Below are 15,638 nucleotides of genomic sequence, written 5' to 3'. Positions count from 1 at the left end.
GGCAGCGCTCAGGACTTCTGCTGTACGGCGCTCCAGGCACTGGGAAAACCCTGCTGGCTGGTGCCGTGGCCAAGGAGAGTGGGATGAACTTCATCAGTATCAAGGTGGGTTTGAAATGTACCAGGACTCGTCTCAAATCGCACCCTATTGCCTATATAGTGTACTACTTTTGACCAGGGACCATAGGGTAGTAGTGCACTATGTAGGGAATTAGGGTGCCATTTGTGTTCACAGCCCCAGTATCGGTGACTAGATATATGAATGCTTAAAGGCCAGGTTTCTGTATAGCACTTTGAGAGATCTGCTGATATAAAAAGGGCTTTAGAAATACATTTGATTGATTGAAATACGTTCTAATACAAGAATACATGGTGAGCGTTAACACTGGGAACTTAGTGTTGCGTGGTTTCATTTAGTCGCATATGAGTGTGTTTTTAATACTGTTTTCAGGGTCCCGAACTCCTCAGCAAGTACATTGGAGCCAGTGAGCAGGCTATCAGAGACGTCTTCCAGAGGTGTGTGCACTTTGCTACACAATACTGTAACCATAGCTACAAACTGTGCTGGTGTAGTGTTAACCTATACTATGTGTTTCTGTTCCCCTGCAGAGCCCAGGCTGCTAAGCCCTGCATCCTGTTCTTTGATGAGTTTGACTCCTTGGCACCCAGGAGGGGTCACGACAACACTGGGGTCACTGACCGGGTGGTCAACCAGCTACTGACCCAGCTGGATGGGGTGGAGGGACTGCAGGGTACGGAGAGAGGAGAGCGGCATCTAGAACAGACACTGCTGTCATATGTTTAACATACATTTCATTAGGCTTTGCTTAGTCGGCTTGATTTAGTTTTATAATATACTTTCATTTTTTATATATTTAGACAAATTAACAGGGCACGCAGCACCCAGGGTTAGTACCCTATCTATCCCAGTCCCTACACAGGGGACGAATCACCCAGGGTTAGCACCCTATCTATCCCAGTCCCTACACAGGGGACGAATCACCCAGGGTTAGCACCCTATCTATCCCAGTCCCTACACAGGGGATACATCACCCAGCGTTAGCACCCTATCTATCCCAGTCCCTACACAGGGGACGAATCACCCAGGGTTAGCACCCTATCTATCCCAGTCCCTACACAAGGGACGAATCACCCAGGGTTAGCACCCTATCTATCCCAGTCCCTACACAAGGGACACAGCACCCAGGGTTAGCACCCTATCTATCCCAGTCCCTACACAGGGGACGAATCACCCAGGGTTAGCACCCTATCTATCCCAGTCCCTACAAAGGGGACGAATCACCCAGGGTTAGCACCCTATCTATCCCAGTCCCTAAAACAAGGGATGCAGCACCCAGGGTTAGCACCCTATCTATCCCAGTCCCTACACAGGGGACGAATCACCCAGGGTTAGCACCCTATCTATCCCAGTCCCTACACACGGGACGAATCACCCAGGGTTAGCAACCTATCTATCCCAGTCCCTACACAAGGGACACAGCACCCAGGGTTAGCACCCTATCTATCCCAGTCCCTACACAGGGGACGAATCACCCAGGGTTAGCACCCTATCTATCCCAGTCCCTACACAGGGGACAAATCACCCAGGGTTAGCACCCTATCTATCCCAGTCCCTACACAAGGGACGCAGCACCCAGGGTTAGCACCCTATCTATCCCAGTCCCTACACAGGGGACACAGCTCCCAGGGTTAGCACACTATCTATCCCAGTCCCTACACAGGGGACAAATCACCCAGGGTTAGTACCCTATCTATCCCAGTCCCTACACAAGGGACGCAGCACCCAGGGTTAGCACCCTATCTATCCCAGTCCCTACACAGGGTTAGTACCCGATTTCCAAGATGGCGCCGGAGGAGATGGCCGCCGTTTTACAGTCTCCTAACCAATTGTGCTATTATGTGTTTTTTTTCCGCGATATTTGTAAATTCTTTGTACATAATGTTTCTGCAACCGTATCTTACGGCAGAAAAGAGCTTCTGGATATCAGGACAGTGATAACTACCTCGGATTAGACAAAGAGCTTCTGGATATCAGGACAGTGATAACTACCTCGGATTAGACAAAGAGCTTCTGGATATCAGGACAGTGATAACTACCTCGGATTAGACAAAGAGCTTCTGGATATCAGGACAGTAATCACTACCTCGGATTAGACAAAGAGCTTCTGGATATCAGGACAGCGATCACTACCTCGGATTAGACAAAGAGCTTCTGGATATCAGGACAGCGAGAACTACCTCGGATTAGACAAAGAGCTTCTGGATATCAGGACAGCGATCACTCACCTCGGCTTAGACAAAGAGCTTCTGGATATCAGGACAGCGACCACTCACCTCGGATTAGACAAAGAGCTTCTGGATATCAGGACAGCGACCACTCACCTCGGATTAGACAAAGAGCTTCTGGATATCAGGACAGCGACCACTCACCTCGGATTAGACAAAGAGCTTCTGGATATCAGGACAGCGACCACTCACCTCGGATTAGACAAAGAGCTTCTGGATATCAGGACAGCGACCACTCACCTCGGATTAGACAAAGAGCTTCTGGGTATCAGGACAGCGACCACTCACCTCGGATTAGACAAAGAGCTTCTGGATATCAGGACAGCGACCACTCACCTCGGATTAGACAGAGCTTCTGGATATCAGGACAGCGACCACTCACCTCGGATTAGACAAAGAGCTTCTGGATATCAGGACAGCGACCACTCACCTCGGATTAGACAAAGAGCTTCTGGATATCAGGACAGTGATAACTACCTCGGATTAGACAAAGAGCTTCTGGATATCAGGACAGCGATAACTACCTCGGATTAGACAAAGAGCTTCTGGATAACAGGACAGCGATCACTACCTCGGATTAGACAAAGAGCTTCTGGATATCAGGACAGCGACCACTCACCTCGGATTAGACAAAGAGCTTCTGGATATCAGGACAGCGACCACTCACCTCGGATTAGACAGAGCTTCTGGATATCAGGACAGCGACCACTCACCTTGGATTAGACAAAGAGCTTCTGGATATCAGGACAGCGACCACTACCTCGGACTAGACAAAGATTTCTTCAACAACAACAACAGCAGCAAGCAGGACTCACACGATCTTCTCCAAACACCCCACAGGGCAGACATCCCAATTATTCGCAAGAGGAAGTGACGCAGAGGACGAAGAGCCGGATGCCTCGTCCGGACCCGCAGAAGACCACTAGGAAAGCTGCCGTTACCGTCAATATTACTCGACAACATGCAATCATTGGACAATAAACTAGACGAGGTAAGATTACGAATATCCTACCAACGGGACATAAAAAACTGTAATATCCTATGCTTCACGGAATCGTGGCTGAATGACGACATGGATATTCAGCTAGCGGGATACACGCTGCACCGGCAGGATAGAACAGCACACTCCGGTAAGACGGATTTTGCTCGCCTGAAGTAGAGTATATTGTGATAAACTGCAGGCCACACTGCAGGCCTAGAGAGTTTTCAGCTATACTTTTCGTGGCTGTTTATTTATCACAACAGACAGATGCTGGCACTAAGACCGCACTCAGTCAGCTGTATAAGGAAATAAGCAAACAGGAAACCACTCACCCAGAGGCGGCGCTCCTAGTGGCCGGAGACTTTAATGCAGGGAAACATAAATCAGTTCTTCCACATCTCTATCAACATGTTAAATGTGCAAACAGAGGGAAAACAGATCAACTGTACTCCACACACAGCGACGCGTACGAAGCTCTCCCTCGCCCTCCATTTGGTAAATCCGACCACAACTCTATCCTCCTGATTCCTGCTTACAAGCATCATTTAAATCAGGAAGCACCAGTGACTCGGTCTATAAAAAAGTGGTCAGATGAAGCAGATGCTAAACTACAGGACTGTTTTGCTAACACAGACTGGAATATGTTCCGGGATTCTTCCGATGGCATTGAGGAGTACACCACATCAGTCACTGGCTTTATCAATAAGTGGATCGCGGACGTCGTCCCCACAGTGACTGTACGTACATACCCCAACCAGAAGCCATGGATTACAGGCACCATTCGCACTGAGCTAAAGGGTAGAGCTGCCTCTTTCAAGGTGTGGGACTCTAACCCGGAAGCTTACAAGAAATCCAGCTATGCCCTCCGACGAACCATCAAACAGGCAAAGCGTCAATACAGGGCTAAGATTGAATTAGACTACACCAGCTCCGACTCTCGTCGGATGTGGCAGGGCTTGCAAACTATTACAGACTACAAAGGGAACCACAGCCGCGAGCTGCCTAGTGACACGAGCCTACCAGACGAGCTAAATCACTTCTATGCTCGCTTTGAGGCAAGCAAAACTGGCTAACCGGGCTATCTGCATTGTGTCCCACCACACGCCAACCCCTCTTTTTATGCTTCTGCTACTCTCTGTTCATCATATGTGCATAGTCACTTTAACGATACCTACATGTACATACTACCTCTATAAGCCTGACTAACAGGTGTCTGTATATAGCCTTGCTACTCTTTTTTTCAAATGTATTTCTACTGTTGTTTTCTTTCTTTACTTACCTACCTACCTACCTACCTACACACACACACACACACACACACACACACACCTTTTTTTGGCACCATTGGTTAGCGCCTGTAAGTAAGCATTTCACTGTAAGGTTTACACCTGTTGTATTCGGCGCACGTGACAAATAAACTTTGATTTGATCTATCTATCCTACTAGCTTTTGGCCCAGCCCATTAGGCTTTGCTTAGTCGGCTTGATTTATGATATACTTAAATTTTTTATATATTTAGACAAATTAACAGTACTGTCATTTTACATGCACTATCATTTTAGTGAGTAATGTTCCTTTTGCTTAGCGGTTTGCTTGTCTTATGTTTCCCTCTCTGTGTATGTATATGTGTGTGTTTGTGTATGTGTGTGCGCGCTTGTGTCCAGGTGTGTATGTCCTGGCTGCCACTAGTCGTCCAGACTTGATAGACCCTGCCCTGCTGAGGCCTGGCCGCTTGGACAAGTCTCTCTACTGTCCCCCTCCTGACCAGGTCTGGACCACACTCAGTCCTATATAGTCTCTACTGTCCCCCTCCTGACCAGGTCTGGACCACACTCAGTCCTATATAGTCTCTACTGTCCCCCTCCTGACCAGGTCTGGACCACACTCAGTCCTATATAGTCTACTGTCCCCCTCCTGACCACACTCAGTCCTATATAGTCTACTGTCCCCCTCCTGACCATTTTTGGACCACACTCAGTCCTATATAGTCTACTGTCCCCCTCCTGACCAGGTCTGGACCACACTCAGTCCGATATAGTCTACTGTCCCCCTCCTGACCACACTCAGTCCTATATAGTCTACTGTCCCCCTCCTGACCAGGTCTGGACCACACTCAGTCCGATATAGTCTACTGTCCCCCTCCTGACCACACTCAGTCCTATATAGTCTACTGTCCCCCTCCTGACCAGGTCTGGACCACACTCAGTCCTATATAGTCTACTGTCCCCCTCCTGACCAGGTCTGGACCACACTCAGTCCTATATAGTCTCTACTGTCCCCCTCCTGACCACACTCAGTCCTATATAGTCTCTACTGTCCCCCTCCTGACCAGGTCTGGACCACACTCAGTCCTATATAGCCTCTTCTGTCCGCCTCCTGACCACACTCAGTCCTATATAGTCTCTACTGCCCCCCTCCTGAACAGGTTTGGACCACACTCAGTCCTATATCGTCTCTACTGTCCCCCTCCTGACCACACTCAGTCCTATATCGTCTCTACTGTCCCCCTCCTGACCACACTCAGTCCTATATCGTCTCTACTGTCCCCCTCCTGACCACACTCAGTCCTATCTAGTCTCTACTGTCCTCCTCCTGACCACACTCAGTCCTATATCGTCTCTACTGCCCCCCTCCTGAACAGGTCTGGACCACACTCAGTCCTATATAGTCTCTACTGTCCCCCTCCTGACCAGGTCTGGACCACACTCAGTCCTATCTAGTCTCTACTGTCCCCCTCCTGACCACACTCAGTCCTATATCGTCTCTACTGTCCCCCTCCTGACCACACTCAGTCCTATATCGTCTCTACAGTCCCCCTCCTGACCACACTCAGTCCTATATCGTCTCTACTGTCCCCCTCCTGACCACACTCAGTCCTATATCGTCTCTACTGTCCCCCTCCTGACCACACTCAGTCCTATATCATCTCTACTGTCCCCCTCCTGACCACACTCAGTCCTATATAGTCTCTACTGCCCCCCTCCTGACCACACTCAGTCCTATCTAGTCTCTACTGTCCCCCTCCTGACCACACTCAGTCCTATATAGTCTCTACTGCCCCCCTCCTGAACAGGTCTGGACCACACTCAGTCCTATATCGTCTCTACTGTCCCCCTCCTGACCACACTCAGTCCTATATCGTCTCTACTGTCCCCCTCCTGACCACACTCAGTCCTATATCGTCTCTACTGTCCCCCTCCTGACCACACTCAGTCCTATCTAGTCTCTACTGTCCTCCTCCTGACCACACTCAGTCCTATATCGTCTCTACTGTCCCCCTCCTGACCACACTCAGTCCTATATAGTCTCTACTGTCCCCCTCCTGACCACACTCAGTCCTATCTAGTCTCTACTGTCCCCCTCCTGACCACACTCAGTCCTATATCGTCTCTACTGTCCCCCTCCTGACCACACTCAGTCCTATATAGTCTCTACTGTCCCCCTCCTGACCACACTCAGTCCTATATCGTCTCTACTGTCCCCCTCCTGACCACACTCAGTCCTATATAGTCTCTACTGTCCCCCTCCTGACCACACTCAGTCCTATATAGTCTCTACTGTCCCCCTCCTGACCACACTCAGTCCTGTATAGTCTCTACTGTCCTCCTGACCACACTCCGTCCTATATAGTCTCTACTGTCCCCCTCCTGACCACACTCAGTCCTATATAGGGCCAATGATACACTAGTGCACTATGTTTGGAATAGCTTGTAATTTGGGATGCAGACTTTTGAGTGATTGTATGTTGTATTTAACCCGATGGTCCCCCCCCCCCCAGGAGGCGCGTGTAGAGATCCTGAGGGCTCTGAGCCACTCGGTTCCCCTGGCTGACGATGTGGACCTGGAGCAGATGGCCGGGGCCACAGACACGTTCACTGGCGCTGACCTGAAGGCCCTGCTGTACAATGCCCAGCTAGAGGCCATCCACAGCAGCCTGGGGCCCAGCCTGCTGCACGTGAGTCATTCTGCCACCAGGGGGTGCTGTGGGTCTATTGGTAGAGATGCACTACAGCAATATATGATATTCAGTCAGCTATTGGTTCTAATACTATAGCTTCAGTAAAGAGGACTATGGATTTAATAGTAGAACTACATGGATTTATGTCATTAACCTTTTTGGGATAGGGGGCAGCATTTTCACTTTTGGATGAATAGCGTGCCCAGAGTGAACTGCCTCCTACTCTGTCCCAGATGTTAATATATACATATTATTATTAGTATTGGATAGAAAACACTCAGAAGTTTCTAAAACTGTTTGAATGATGTCTGTGAGTATAACAGAACTCATATGGCAGGCGAAAACCTGAGAAAAATCCAACCAGGAAGTGGGGCATCTGAGGTTTGTAGTTTTTCAAAGATTGACCTACCGAATACACATTGAGATATGGATTAGGTTGCACTTCCTAGGGCTTCCACTAGATGTCAACCGTCTTTAGAAACTGGTTTGAGGATTCTGCTATTCAGGAGGGGCTCATGAGACCTCTTTGAGTCTGTGGTCTGGCAGAGAGCCTTGGTCTCATGACGCGTGCTCCCGACAGAGTTACCTCTCGTTCCAGTGCTTTTCTTCAGACAAAGGAATTCTCCGGTTCGAACATTATTGATGTTTCATGTTAAAAACATCCTAAAGATTGATTCCATACATCGTTTGACATGTTTCTAAAGGACTGTAACAAAACTTTGAGTTTTTGTCTGGATGAAGTGCCTGCGCCTCATGAAGATGGATTACTGGGCTGAACACACTAACAACAAGTGGCTATTTGGACATAAATGATGGACTTTATGGAACAAATCAGTCATTTATTGTCGAAGTGGGATTCCTGGGAGTGCCTTCTGATGAAGATCATCAAAGGTCATTTCTAACTTTGTTGACTCCAAAATGGCTGATATTCCTCTGGCTGTTTTGGGTTCTGAGCGCCGTTCTTTTTCCATAAATCTGACACAGAGGTTGCATTAAGGAGAAGTCTATCTTTAATTCTGTGGATAACAGTTGTATTTTTTATCAATGTTTATTATGAGTATTTCTGCAAAATCACCGGATGTTTTGGAATCAAAACATTACTGCACGTAACGCCCCAATGTAAACTGAGATTTTTGGAAATAAATATGCACATTATCGAACAAAACATACATGTATTGTGTAACATAATGTCCTATGAGGAAGATCATCAAAGGTTAGTGATTCATTTGATCTATATTCCTGATTTTTGTGACTCATTAAAACTAAAATTAATAATTAAAATGAATTACCCTGTTAACCTTTTAGGGCAGGTGGAACCCCTCGACAACATTGTTAATCTACCCATCGTGTCCGATTTCAAAAATGCTTTACAGCGAAAGACAATATATGATTATGTTAGGTCAGAGTTAAGTCACAAAAACACACACAGCCATTTCCAGCCAAAGAGAGGATGAATGGTAGAGCTAAATGGATCTGTAAAAGTAACCAACAGAAAGATCTTCTGGGCTCACTGTGAAGGACCAATCATCTTTTGAGGTTTCTGGCAGTGGAGGCTGGTGGGAGGAGCTATAGGAGGACGTGCTCCTTGTAATGGCTGGAATGGAGTCAAACATGGTATCCATATGTTTGATACCGTTCCATTTAGTCCATCCCAGACATTACAATGAGCCCGTACTCCTATACAGTGCATTTGAAAAGTATTCAGACTAGAGGTCGACCGATTTTCAATGATGGCCTAGGAACGGTGGGTTAACTGCCTTGTTCAGGGGCAGAACGACAGATTTTTACCTTGTCAGTTCCAGGATTCATTCTTACAACCTTACGGTTAACTAGTCCAACGCTCTAACCACCTGCCTCTCATTGCACTCCACGAGGAGCCTGCCTGTTACGCAAATGCAGTAAGCCAAGGTAAGTTTCTAGCTAGCATTAAACTTATCTTAGAAAAAAACAATCAATCAAATCAAATCAAATTTATTTATATAGCCCTTCGTACATCAGCTGATATCTCAAAGTGCTGTACAGAAACCCAGCCTAAAACCCCAAACAGCAAGTAATGCAGGTGTAGAAGCACGGTGGCTAGGAAAAACTCCCTAGAAAGGCCAATACCTAGGAAGAAACCTAGAGAGGAACCAGGCTATGTGGGGTGGCCAGTCCTCTTCTGGCTGTGCCGGGTGGAGATTATAACAGAACATGGCCAAGATGTTCAAATGTTCATAAATGACCAGCATGGTCGAATAATAATAAGGCAGAACAGTTGAAACTGGAGCAGCAGCACAGTCAGGTGGAAGTTGAAACTGGAGCAGCAGCATGGCCAGGTGGACTGGGGACAGCAAGGAGTCATCATGTCAGGTAGTCCTGGGGCATGGTCCTAGGGCTCAGGTCAGTTGAAATCATAATCACTAGTTAACTACACATGGTTGATGATATTACTAGTTTATCTAGCATGTCCTGCATTGCATATAATCAATGTGTGGTGTGTATCGTTGTTCCAATGTGTACCTAACCATAAACATCAATGCCTTTCTTAAAATCAATACACAGAAGTATATATTTTTAAACCTGCATATTTAGCTAAAATATATCCAGGTTAGCAGGCAATATTAACCAGGTGAAATTGTGTCACTTCTCTTGCGTTCATTGCACGCCAGAATTTTACGTAATAATGACATAACATTGAAGGTTGTGCAATGTAACAGGAATATTTAGACTTATGGATGCCACCCGTTAGATAAAATACGGAACGGTTTCGTATTTCACTGAAAGAATAAACGTCTTGTTTTCGAGATGATAGTTTCCGGATTCGACCTAAGGCTCGTATTTCTGTATGTTATGTTATAACTAAGTCTATGATTTGATAGAGCAGTCTGACTGAGCGGTGGTAGGCACCGGTCTGACTGAGCGGTGGTAGGCACCGGTCTGACTGAGCGGTGGTAGGCACCGGTCTGACTGAGCGATGGTAGGCACCGGTCTGACTGAGCGATGGTAGGCACCAGTCTGACTGAGCGATGGTAGGCACCAGTCTGACTGAGCGATGGTAGGCAGCAGCAGCATTCATTCAAACAGCACTTTCGTGCGTTTTGCCATCAGCTCTTCGCTGTGCTTCAAGCATTGAGCTGTTTATGACTTCAGGCCTATCAACTCCCGAGATTAGGCTGGTGTAACTGATGTGAAATGGCTAGCTAGTTAGCGGGGTGTGTGCTAATAGCGTTTCAAACGTCACTCGCTCTGAGACTTGGAGCGGTTGTTCCCCTTGCTCTGCATGGGTAACGCTGCTTCGAGGGTGGCTGTTGTCGTTGTGTTCCTGGTTCGAGCCCAGGTAGGAGCGAGGAGAGGGACGGAAGTTATACTGTTACACTGGCAATACTAAAGTGCCTATAAGAACATCCAGTAGTCAAAGGTAGTCAAACCTCCAGAACCAGTAAACCTCTCCTCTCTATCCCTCCAGGACCAGTAAACCTCTCCTCTCTCTCCCTCCAGAACCAGTAAATCTCTCCTCTTTATCCCTCTCCCCCTACAAAACCAGGAAATCTCTCCTCCCTCTCTCCCTACAGAACCAGTAAACCTCTTCTCCCTCTCTACCTCCAGGACCAGTAAACCTCTCCTCTCGCTCCCTCCAGAACCAGTAAACCTCTCCTCCCTATCCCTCTCTTCCTAAAAGACCAGTAAACCTCTCCTCTCTATCCCTCTCTCCCTCCAGGACCAGTAAACCTCTCCTATCTCCCTCCAGAACCAGTAAACCTCTCCTCTCTATCCCTCTCTCCCTCCAGGACCAGTAAACCTCTCCTCTCTCTCCCTTCAGGACCAGTAAACCTCTCCTCTCTCTCCCTTCAGGACCAGTAAACCTCTCCTCTCTCTCCCTTCAGGACCAGTAAACCTCTCCTCTCTCTCCCTCCAGAACCAGTAAACCTCTCCTCTCTATCCCTCTCTCCCTCCAGAACCAGTAAACCTCTCCTCTCCTCTCTCTCCCTCCAGAACCAGTAAACCTCTCCTCTCTCTCCCTCCAGAACCAGTAAACCTCTCCTCTCTATCACTCTCTCCCTCCAGGACCAGTAAACCTCTCCTCTCTCTCCCTTCAGGACCAGTAAACCTCTCCTCTCTCTCCCTTCAGGACCAGTAAACCTCTCCTCTCTCTCCCTTCAGGACCAGTAAACCTCTCCTCTCTCTCCCTCCAGAACCAGTAAACCTCTCCTCTCTCTCCCTCCAGAACCAGTAAACCTCTCCTCTCTCTCCCTCCAGAACCAGTAAACCTCTCCTCTCTATCCCTCTCTCCCTCCAGGACCAGTAAACCTCTCCTCTCTATCACTCTCTCCCTCCAGGACCAGTAAACCTCTCCTCTCTCTCCCTCCAGAACCAGTAAACCTCTCCTCTCTATCCCTCTCTCCCTCCAGGACCAGTAAACCTCTCCTCTCTCTCTCTCCCTCCAGAACCAGTAAACCTCTCCTCTCTATCACTCTCTCCCTCCAGAACCAGTAAACCTCTCCTCTCTCTCCCTCCAGAACCAGTAAACCTCTCCTCTCTATCACTCTCTCCCTCCAGGACCAGTAAACCTCTCCTCTCTCTCCCTCCAGGACCAGTAAACCTCTCCTCTCTATCACTCTCTCCCTCCAGGACCAGTAAACCTCTCCTCTCTCTCCCTCCAGAACCAGTAAACCTCTCCTCTCTATCCCTCTCTCCCTCCAGGACCAGTAAACCTCTCCTCTCTCTCCCTCCAGAACCAGTAAACCTCTCCTCTCTATCACTCTCTCCCTCCAGAACCAGTAAACCTCTCCTTTCTCTCCCTCCAGAACCAGTAAACCTCTCCTCTCTATCACTCTCTCCCTCCAGGACCAGTAAACCTCTCCTCTCTCTCCCTTCAGGACCAGTAAACCTCTCCTCTCTCTCCCTTCAGGACCAGTAAACCTCTCCTCTCTCTCCCTCCAGAACCAGTAAACCTCTCCTCTCTCTCCCTCCAGAACCAGTAAACCTCTCCTCTCTATCACTCTCTCCCTCCAGGACCAGTAAACCTCTCCTCTCTCTCCCTCCAGAACCAGTAAACCTCTCCTCTCTATCCCTCTCTCCCTCCAGGACCAGTAAATCTCTCCTCCCTCTCTCCCTCCAGGACCAGTAAACCTCTCCCCTCTCTCCCTCTAGGACCTGGGGTCGGGTTCGGACAGCGACATAAGCCTGTCCTCCATGATCTTTCTGAACCACAGCAGTGGGTCTGATGACTCAACTGGGGAAGGGGAGAGAGTGTGCGGGCTGGACCACTCCATGGTGCTGCTGGACCTCAGCGACGTCCCCCCTGAGGACCCCCGTGGTAACATCTGGAGGCTGTACTTCGGCAGCTCCTTTGAGTCCGAGCTGGGCAATCCTTCCCCCTCAGGACTGGTGAGATGATGATGGTCTGCGTCCCAAACAGCACCTTGTTCTCTTATGTAGTGAAGTACATTTTAAACAGGGTCCTATGGGACCATAGGGTACTAGTCAAAAGTAGTGCATGATATTGGGCATAGGGTGCCATTTGGGACACAATATTATGATTGATTGTCCAATCAATCACATAGTGTCATGGAAAGGGAACTAGTGGGATGAGAATAGTGTAATATGGAAAGAACCGTGTAGGGTAACACTTTTTTTTGGATAGTATGACCATCCATAGATCTATATGGGACTATCTAAGCAACTGCTCACTAACAATAAGGCTTAGTGGATAGTTAGCTGAAATGTTGTTGACAGTTATTATCTACAAACCATCTTCTTGGGACTATCCAAATGAAGTGTTACCCCTTATAGACCTACAAGTTATTAGCAACATTAGCTAATCTTTTTAAATGACATGCCATTCTTTATGTGGAGAGTTCCGTCTAAACCTGTGTTGTTCTCACCCTCCCTTTGTCTGTCCCCCTAGAACTCCCAGGGTGTCTCGGGGCCCAACTCTAATGACCTGACCGGTGCGTCGGTCAGAGACCCTGGCTTCTCCCACCCCCCGGCCTATATGTCCTCTCTACAGGATGGCTACGAGGAGCTCAGCCATGAGCAGCTAGACCGCCTCCGTCTGGAAATCAGCAACATCAAGAGCAACTACAGACGAGCTACTGTCAGTACTTTATCTAGAATAGTAACTCTGTTTATAAAGCACTTTTCATACATTCATCTCAAAGCACTAGTAACTGTAGGAGGTGTTTGTCTGTACAGGAGGACAGTGTCCCGGTCCAGGGTGGCCCCATCAGGACAGGTCTGCTACTGTGTCAGGCCCACCTCACCTCAGCCCTGAATGCCACCAGAGCCTCCCTCAGCAAGCAGGACTGGAGGAGGTACACTGACCTGTGAGTAGTACTGCAGTACATCGATCAATTTCTCAGGAAATCAAAACACCAAATATATATGCATGCCCACCAGCCCCCGCAGCCTCTCATGATGAGTTCTGTTTTTGGTGGCCAGCACCCCCATCAAAGTTTCCCATCCCTGGTGTAAAGAGTTTTTCTTTCCAGCCTTGTTGTTTTCTGTCTCATCAGGTATGAGTCCTTTGGAGCTTCGGGAGAAGGAAAGTCTCAGAGCACAGTGACGTTCAAACCCGGCCAAAGAGTAACGCTCGCTTAATGACACGTGTATGTCTATCTGTTCATTTTGACCTTAATTTAATGGTCATTTTGTAATTTAGCCATTTTTATTTAATGTATCTGCTACATAATATAAATCCATGCACACGTATGCATTTAAATGTAAATATGATTGTATGATACGGACATATTGACTATTAATGTTTCCAATTAAATGATCATGGAAAAAAACATGGAAAAATGTACCACAAATTAAACTAGTAGCATTATGATATTACTTCATATTTTTTGCATTTCATTTGTCATGTTTATTTTCTGATGTTACACCTACAGTACTGTATAAGTGTGATATCACTAATGCAGAGGCACAGGTTTTCCAGTTAGGAACCAACAGATCAGGGGTCCTCAATTTCGTTCAGCCATGTGACATTTCTTTTTTTCTTGAGCAGCTGGGACATGGTTATAATTTGTACACTGCAAATTGACCGCATGAAACCCAAACAGATATAGTATTTGACAAGAAAAAAAGAATCATTTCAAACCTTGATTTACATTGGGATATGATCACATATGACTCTTTATACATGTCCAACGAAAATTATTTTGGGCCAAATAAAATGACCCTGGGGGCGCCTATGTGGAACCCTGCACTAGATGGAGAAAACGATGCTACTCTAGATCCGCTTAGACCTTTATGGTTTTCGTCATCCGATCAAGATTGGTCAGGTCTACACAATAGCCCCACCTGGTGCTAACGTGTCCTGATTATCAATCAAATGTATTTATAAAGCCCTTTTTACATCAGCAAATGTCAAACTGCTTATACAGAAACCCAGCCTAAAACCTCAAAGAGAAAGCAACAATGTGGCTCTGTCCGACGATACCCCCAGACAGGACCAACCAGACAGGATATACAGTGCATTTGGAAAGTATTCAGACCACTTGACTTTATCCACATTGTGTTACGTTACAGTCTTATTCTAAAATTCTCATCTACACAGTGAAAACCGATTTAGATTTTTTTGCAAATGTATTAAATAAAAATATAAAATACCTTATTCACATAAGTATTCAGACCCTTTGCTATGAGACTCGAAATTGAGCTCAGATGCATCCTGTTTCCATTGATCATCCTTGAGATGTTTCTACAACTTAACTGGAATCCAGCTGTGGTTAAATTAAATTGATTGGACATGATTTGGAAAAGCACAGTTGACAGTGCATGTCAGAGCAAAAACCAAGCCATGAGAAGGAAGGAATTGTCCGTAGAGCTCCGAGACAGGATTATGTTGAGGCACAGATCTGGTGAAGGGTACCAAAACATTTCTGAAACATTGAAGTTCCCCAAGAACACAATGGCCTCCGTCATTCTTAAACGGAAGAAGTTTGGAACCACCAAGATTCTTCCAAGAGCTGGCGGCCAAACTGAGCAAGTGGGGGGGGAGAAGGACCTTGGTCAGGTAGGTGACCAAGTACCCAATGTCACTCTGACAGAGCTCCAGAGTTCCTCTGTGGAGATGGGAGAACCTTCCAGAATGACAACCATCTCTACAGGACTCCACCAACCAGGCCTTTATGGTAGAGTGGCCAGACGGAAGCTACTACTCAGTAAAAAAGCACATGACAGCTCGCTTGGAGTTGCCAAAAGGCACCTGAAGGACTCTCAGACCATGAGCAACAAGATTATCTGGTCTGATGAAACCAAGAATTAACTCTGGCCTGAATTCCAAACATCACGTATGGAGGAAACTGGCACCATCCCTACGGTGAAGAATGGTGGTGTCAGCATCATGCTGTGGGGATGTTTTTCAGCAGCAGGGACTGGGAAACTAGTCAGGATCGAAGCAAAGATC

At 47.3% G+C, this 15,638-nt stretch overlaps 1 protein-coding gene across 1 annotated transcript in view; it reads left to right on the top strand.

Moving 5' to 3' along the window:
• LOC109903391 (peroxisome biogenesis factor 1) overlaps nt 1-14,067 on the top strand; it is a 27,704-nt gene extending 13,637 nt beyond the window's left edge. The window contains exons 16-24 of the mRNA XM_020500060.2: nt 1-104; nt 451-515; nt 609-751; nt 4,953-5,056; nt 7,067-7,243; nt 12,377-12,613; nt 13,134-13,322; nt 13,421-13,551; nt 13,741-14,067. The exon at nt 1-104 is cut by the window's left edge and continues 31 nt beyond it. Of these exons, the coding sequence (XP_020355649.1) occupies nt 1-104; nt 451-515; nt 609-751; nt 4,953-5,056; nt 7,067-7,243; nt 12,377-12,613; nt 13,134-13,322; nt 13,421-13,551; nt 13,741-13,825 (1,235 nt within the window). The 3' untranslated portion in view covers nt 13,826-14,067. The remainder of the gene's footprint in view (nt 105-450; nt 516-608; nt 752-4,952; nt 5,057-7,066; nt 7,244-12,376; nt 12,614-13,133; nt 13,323-13,420; nt 13,552-13,740) is intronic.
• The last annotated feature ends 1,571 nt before the right edge of the window (nt 14,068-15,638 follow it).

Source organism: Oncorhynchus kisutch, linkage group LG14, assembly GCF_002021735.2.
Source record: "Oncorhynchus kisutch isolate 150728-3 linkage group LG14, Okis_V2, whole genome shotgun sequence".
Lineage (NCBI taxonomy): Eukaryota > Metazoa > Chordata > Actinopteri > Salmoniformes > Salmonidae > Oncorhynchus > Oncorhynchus kisutch.
The sequence above is the reverse complement of the archived record's forward strand: the minus strand, read 5'-3'. Positions and strand labels throughout refer to the sequence as shown.